This window comes from Kogia breviceps, chromosome 15, assembly GCF_026419965.1.
Source record: "Kogia breviceps isolate mKogBre1 chromosome 15, mKogBre1 haplotype 1, whole genome shotgun sequence".
NCBI classification, from domain to species: domain Eukaryota; kingdom Metazoa; phylum Chordata; class Mammalia; order Artiodactyla; family Physeteridae; genus Kogia; species Kogia breviceps.
This window is the reverse complement of record NC_081324.1, coordinates 22,976,788-22,984,554: the sequence shown is the minus strand read 5'-3', so window position 1 is coordinate 22,984,554 and position 7,767 is coordinate 22,976,788. Positions and strand designations below refer to the sequence as shown.

The following is a 7,767-nucleotide window of genomic DNA, read 5'->3' as shown; positions in this document are numbered from 1 at the left end:
CACATGTTCAACTCAACAGGCACAGAAAAAGCATCTGATAAGCTCCAACACCTCTTTATATACAGACTCTCAATAGAACAGGAAGAGAAGGGAACATCCTCATCATGGTAAAGGGCATCTATGAAAAGCCTACAGATAACATCATACTTAATGGTTAAAGAATAAGCGTTTTCCCTTAAAACTGGGAACAAGTCAAGAATGCCTATGTTTTCTACTTCTATTCAATATCATACTTGATATTGCACTAACCAGTGCAGTTAAGGCAAGAAAAAGAAACAACAGGCATCCAAATTGGAAAGAAATAAACTGTCTTTATTTGCAAATGACATGATCCTGAATGTAGGAAATCCTACATAACCTCAAAAAAAAAAAAAAAAAAAAAAACCCTACAAGAACTGATAAGTGAGTTTAGCAAGGTCACAGGTTACGAGTTTAATATACAAAAATCAGTCACATTGCTATACATTAACAATGAAAAATCCAAAAATGAATTTGAGAAAACAATTCTGTTCATAATAGCACTGAAGAGAAATACTTAGGAATAAGTTGAACAAAAGAAGCACAAGTCCTGCACACTGAAAACCATAAAACATTCCTTAAAAATTTAAACATGACCTCAGTGGATGGGGAGATAGATCTTCTTCGTGGGTTGGAAAACTCATTATTGTTAAGATGGCAGTGCTCCCCAAATTGATCTATAGATTCAATGCAATCTCTATCAAAATCTCAGTAGGCATCTTTGTAGAAACTGACAAGACGATTCTAACAATTTATGGAAATTTAAAGAAACTAGAATAGACAAAACAATTTGGGGCGGGAAAAAAGAGAACAACATTGGATACCTTACACTACCAATTTCAAGCCTTATTAAAGGCTACAGTGATCATCACTACAGTTTTGTGTTGGTGTAAGGATAGACAAATTAATGGAACAGAGTAGTATGCCTGGAAATGAACCCTTATAATAACAGTCAGTTGATTTGCAACAAAACTTCAATGATAGTCTTTTTTTTTCTTTTTCTTGTGGCCAAGACTCCCACTCCCACTTTTGGATTAGAGATTAATGTTGGCCACAAGGAGGCTCGAAAGGATCCAAAGGAGGAGATAGATTCCCAGAGCTGAGGTTAAGAGTGGATGAATGGGTAGAAAGGTTAAAGAAAAAACCTCTCAGAGATTCTAGCAAACAATTTGCTTAAATACACTTTAAACCTTCAGGGAGAATACCAACTGGCCCTGAAAACATTTCCCTAAAGAGTCTGCAACTCTAAAAACTTCTTTCGCAAATGTGGTGCTTGAAAGCATAAGTATATAAATGTTTATCCCCTTTGACCCAAAAATCCCACTCCAGGGAATTGCATGATTCTAAGGAAATAATTCAAATGAATATTGTACAGAAAAATTTGTAATAGGGACAAATTTGAAATAAACTCAAAGTCCAATGTTTAATAAATTATAGGACAAACAGTAGACTATTATGTAGCCATATGTAAATGTGATAGGTGAAGAAACATGGCAGTGTATTTACAATGTAAAAATGAGTATTAGAAAGCCCAGAGATAAACCCACACACATATGGTCACCTTATCTTTGATAAAGGAGGCAAGAATATACAGTGGAGAAAAGACAGCCTCTTCAATATGTGGTGCTGGGAAAACTGGACAGCTACATGTAAAAGTATGAAATTAGAACACTCCCTAATACCATACACAAAAATAAACTCAAAATGGGTTAAAGACCTAAATGTAAGGCCAGACACTATCAAACTCTTAGAGGAAAACATAGGCAGAACACTCTATGACATAAATCACAGCAAGATCCATTTTGACCCACCTCCTAGAGAAATGGAAATAAAAACAAAAATAAACAAATGGGACCTAATGAAACTTAAAAGCTTTTGCACAGCAAAGGATACCATAAACAAGACCAAAAGACAACCCTCAGAATGGGAGAAAATATTTGCAAATGAAGCAACTGACAAAGGATTAATATCCAAAATTTATAAGCAACTCATGCAGCTCAATAACAAAAAAAAAAACAACCCAATCCAAAAATGGACATATCTAAATAGACATTTCTCCAAAGAAGATGTACAGGTTGCCAACAAACACATGAAAGAATGCCCAACAACATTAATCATTAGAGAAATGCAAATCAAAACTATAATGAGATATCATCTCACACCGGTCAGAATGGCCATCATCAAAAAATCTCGAAACAATAAATGCTGGAGAGGGTGTGGAGAAAAGGGAACACTCTTGCACTGCTGGTGGGAATGTAAAATGATACAGCCACTATGGAGAACAGTATGCAGGTTCCTTAAAAAACTACAAATAGAACTACCATACAACCCAGCAATCCCACTACTGGGCATATACCCTGAGAAAACCATAATTCAAAAAGAGTCATGTACCAAAATGTTCATTGCAGCTCTATTTACAATAGCCAGGACATGGAAGCAACCTAAGTGTCCATCAACAGATGAATGGATAAAGAAGATGTGGCACATATATACAATGGACTATTACTCAGCCATAAAAAGAAACGAAACTGAGTTATTTGTAGTGAGGTGGATGGACCTGGAGTCTGTCATACAGAGTGAAATAAGTCAGAAGGAGAAAAACAAATACCGTATGCTAACACATATATATGGAATCTAAGAAAAAAATATATCATGAAGAGCCTAGGTGTAGGATGGGAATAAAACACAGACCTGCTAGAGCATGGCCTTGAGGACATGGTGGAGTGGAAAGGGGAAGCTGGGACGAAGTGAGAGAGTGGCATGGACACATATACACTACCAAACGTAGGGTGGATAGCTAGTGGTAAGAGGCCGCATAGCACAGGGAGATCAGCTAGGTGGCTTGTGACCACCTAGAGGGGCGGGATAGGGAGGGTGGGAGGGAGGGAGAGGCAAGAGGGAAGAGATATGGGAACATATGTATATGTATAACTGATTCATTTTGTTGTAAAGCAGAAACTAACACACCATTGTAAAGCAATTATACTCCAGTAAAGGTGTTAAAAAAAGAAAAATGAGTATCCATAAAAAAATAAGCCTTGGAGGGAACTTTTCGAAGAAGTGAAAATAATTATAATGCTGAACTTTAGGAATATGAACATGTCGATTTCTTTCTACCTTTTTTTTAACGAGTAAATGCACACATTTTACATAGTGCCCAAGATTCAGGGTGGAAGGGGGCTATACAAGGGCATAAACACATACTTCTGTGTGTACATTCTCTACATCGAGAATTATTAGGGGTCACCTTGGGGGCTGGCTACCACACTACCATCACCCCTAACCTGGGATATTGTGATCACTTCTTAACTGAATCCTTGTTTCTTGTCTCCTTGAAGTCTATTCTCTACATGGTAGCCAGCAACCCTCTTACATTGTATCACGTTGCTCCTCTGCTCAAAACCCTATAACATCTTCCTATAGAAGTAAAAGCCAGTCTTTGCCCTGGTTCCAAGGCCTTACATCATCTGGACCCCACTACCTTTCCAATTAGTCTTCTACCACTCTCTCCTCACTCTACTCCAGCACAAATGGAGCACAAATGCCTCATATGCACTAAGCAGACTTCTGCCCCAAGGCCCTTACACTGGCTCTTTCTTCTTCCTAGGATATTTTCCCCCCAGATAGCCACATGGCTGGTTCATTCAAATATAAGCTGCTCTAAGAGATCTATTCTGACTATCACATATAAAATAAAAGAGCACTCCTGCCACTTCTTGCCTATAGCACTTAACACTTACCTGGTTTCCTCCACTAGGATGTAATCTCCATGACAGCAAGGGGTTTGCTTTGTTCTTGCTGAAGTCTCAGGATCCAGAATGGTGCTGGCACATGAAAGGCACTCAGTAAACATTTGTTTAATGACTGAATAAGTGGGTTAATGAAAGTGGCTGATAGTCCCAGCTCTGCCTGCAAAAATGCCCTGCTAATATTGTGAATTATGTCTGTGAGAGAGAAGAGAAAGGAGGCAAGAGGAAATGGGCATATTGGCAGATGGATGGAAGAAAGTGAAGCTATTAATAAATGAACAAGAAAGGGAGGCATGGAGATAAATAAGGAAAATTACTATGTGATAGGAAGTAGACCATTCAGATTTGTCAGTCTATGAAATCTCAAAAAGGAACATTTTAATTTGTAAGAAGAAAATTTTATGGCATATAATTATGCAAACTCAGAGTATAAAAGAACAGTTTATCCATGAGTTAAAAGGGATATACAAGCATGCTATAGTTTAAAATAGTAAAAGACTGAGTAAAACTAGGTTGATGTTTGTGAAACTATGGTGGAAGATTAGGGCATGCTCTCCGCATGGGATGAATATTTTGGGGCAGCACTTGATGGGTGGACAGGATCTCCTGAATCTTGTCCTGGAAATTCTTCTCTGCTGTCATCCCTGCTTCAAACTCTCGGCGTTCCTCCTCTTTCGCTGCTTCACGGGCCTGCTGTTGGGAGCACATTTGCATCTGAAGTTGCTTCCTGTACTCCTGGGCTAAACTGGAGCGTCTAAAGTATTAGAAATGTCAAAGTATAAAACTGTCAAAGTAAGTATTTGGATTTATGTAGGCCATTACACTTAAAATTTAATTTTCAAAGTCAAATTAAAATTCCCATTAAAATCAGGGTGAGTGGGGAAGAAATAGATGAAAAATTCAATAATGTGTTTATTACCCAATAATAATTAAGACAACCTTAGAACAAAAATTGATTTTAGTGAGGGAATGTCTCTTCTTCATTCAAAATATTGACTGCTATGTGGAGAGAGCCCTTGGCCTCTCTCCATCCCCTCTCACTCCCCTCCAAGGAAGAAGGTAAAACAGAACAAGTTGTTCTGCCTATTTCTTGTCTGCTTTCTATATCAAAGGGGCCATATTCTCCCTGTAGGGGAGGCATGCAGTGGTCTGGCACTGCTGGTGACTGGGTGGGTTGCTGGTGACCAGGTGGGTAAGTTTGACTCATTCTGTTCAGTATTAACTACATGATTTCCTCCATATATAAGCCACAGTTAAAATATATAAGCCACATTTTAAAATTTATAGTGGTTTTTTTTCTGTGGTAAAAAACACATAATGTAAAATTTACCATCGTAACCATTTTTAAGTGTGCAGTTCAGTAGTGTTAAGTATATTCACATTGTTGTGAAACAGATCTCCAGAACTTTTTCGTTTGGAAATCTGAAACTCTATACCCATTAAAGAACAATTCTTTTTTGTCCCCTCCCACCAGCCCTTGGTAACCACCATTCTACTTGCTGTCTTTATGAATTTGACTATTCTAGGTACCTCAAGTAAGTGAAATCATACAGCATCTCTCTTTTTGTGACTGGTTTATTTTACTTAGCATGTCCTCAAGGTTCATCCATACTGTAGTATCTGACAGGATTTCCTTCCTTTTTAAGGCTGAATAATATTCCACTGTATGTACATACCACACTTTGTTTATCCATTCATCTGTTAATGGACATTTGGGTTATTTCCACCTTGGCTATTTTGAATAGTGGTGCTATGAACATAAGTATACAAACATCTCTTTAAGGTCCTGCTTTCATTTATTTTGGATTTATATCCAGAAGTGGGATTACTGGATCATATGGTATTTCTATTTTTAATTTTTTGAGGAAACTTCATATTGTTTTCCATAGCAGTTTTACCATTTTACAATCTACAAGCCGCATTATTAATATAAGACTTTATCAGAAATAGAGATTACAGCATGCATATGCCTCTGTGTGGCAGATTCCATTTTCCAAAGACTGCCACAGTGATATCGCCCCCTCCCATATGCCCTTCTGCAAAGTGAACCTCTACTCCCCTATCAAGAGGTGGAGTTTACGGGCTTCCCTGGTATCGCAATGGTTGAGAGTCCACCTGCCGATGGAGGCGACACGGGTTCATGCCCCAGTATGGGAGGACCCCACATGCCACGGAACAGCTGGGACCGTGAGCCATGGCTGCTGAGCCTGTGTGTCCGGAGCCTGCACTCCACAACAGGAGAGGCCACAGCAGTGAGAGGCCCGCGTACTGTGAAAAAAAAAAAAAAAAAAAGAGGTGGAGCTTATTTCTCCATCTCACTGAATCTAGATGGGCCCTGTGGCTGCTTTTTATGACCAATAGAATATGACAGAAGTGATGCTATGGTAGTCCTAGATGTAGTTCTTAACTGGCCTGGCAGCTTGCTCTTCCTGTCTCTTAGAATGCTTGCTGTTGGAACTATCCCTCTCAAAACCAGCCACCACACTGTAAGAACCCCAAGCCACATGGGGAGGCCATGCATAGGTGTTCCGGCTGATAATAACAGATGAGATCCCCAGGCAGAGTCAGCACACACTACAAGCTATATGAATAGGTATCTTAGGTGTGCTTTCCAGCTAAGCCTTCACATGAATGTAGCCCCAGCCAGCATCTGATTTGAACCACATGAGAGACCCCAAGCAAGAACCAGCCAGCTGAGCCTTGTCAACCACAGAATCATGAGACATAATCATAACTCATTTTAAACTACAAATTTCAGGGTGTGCTGTTATACACCAATAGGTAACTGTAATACCTTCTGCTCACACTATTTTTCTTAATTCTCAGTTGATTCAAAAGTTGGGCAGGGGCTTAGGACCTGCACAGAAGGGGACAGGCAGCATGTTGAAAGGAGGGCCTCTGGAGTGTGGAGTTCCAGAGTCTGGAGATGGAGAAACTGAGGCCTGGAGAATAAAATAGGCTGCCCAGGTTTGCACATCTGCCGTGTGGCTAACAGGGTCTTGGTGCTCTGGCTGGGTGTCTGGCCTGAACCTCTGAGGTGAGAGAGCCAAGTTCAGGACACTGGTCCACAAGAGACTTCCTGGCCCCACGTAATATCAGTTGGCGAAAGCTCTCCCAGAGATCTCCGTCTCAACACCAAGACCCAGCTCCACTCAATGACCAGCAACCTCAAGGGCTGGACACCCTATACCAAACAACTAGCAAGAGAGTAACACAGCCCCATCCATTAGCAGAGAGGCTGCCTAAAATCATAATAAGGTCACAAACACCCCAAAACACACCACCAGATGCAGTCCTGCCCACCAGAAAGACAAGATCCAGGCTCATCCACCAGAACACAGGCACCAGTCCCCTCCACCAGGAAGCCTACACAACCCACTGAACCAACCTTAGCCACTGGGTGCAGACACCAAAAACAACGGGAACTACGAACCTGTAGCCCATGAAAAGGAGACCCCAAACACAGTAAGTTAAGCAAAATGAGAAGACAGAGAAATACACAGCAGATGAAGGAAGGAAAAAGAATTCAGAGTAATAATAGTTAAGATGATCCAAAATCTTGGAAACAGAATGGAGAAAATACAAGAAACATTTAACAAGGACCTAGAAGAACCAAAGAGCAAACAAGCAGTGATGAGCAACACAATAAATGAAATTAAAAATTCTCTAGAAGGAATCAACAGCACAACAACTGAGGCAGAAGAATGGATAAGTGACCTGGAAGATAAAATAGTGGAAATAACTATTGCAGAGCAGAATAAAGAAAAAAGAATGAAAAGAATTGAGGACAGCCTCAGAGACCTCTGGGACAAGATTAAATGCACCAACATTTAAATTATAGGGGTCCCAGAAGAAGAAGAGAAAAAGAACGGGACAGAGAAAATACTTGAAGAGATTATAGTTGAAAACTTCCCTAACATGGGAAAGGAAATAGCCAATCAAGTCCAGGAAGCACAAAGAGTCCTATAGAAAATAATTCCAAGGAGAAACATGCCAAGAC

The 7,767-nt window shown here is 39.9% G+C and overlaps 1 protein-coding gene across 2 annotated transcripts in view; it reads right to left on the bottom strand.

Moving 5' to 3' along the window:
- Positions 1–4,129: 4,129 nt before the first annotated feature.
- CFAP53 (cilia and flagella associated protein 53) overlaps positions 4,130–7,767 on the bottom strand; it is a 66,676-nt gene continuing 63,038 nt past the window's right edge. The window contains exon 8 of one of the 2 annotated variants that reach the window (XM_059039800.2): positions 4,130–4,521. In XM_059039800.2, coding sequence (XP_058895783.1) covers positions 4,296–4,521 — 226 coding nt within the window. In that variant the 3' untranslated portion in view covers positions 4,130–4,295. The remainder of the gene's footprint in view (positions 4,522–7,767) is intronic. The other variant, XM_067015725.1, reaches the window with a different exon arrangement.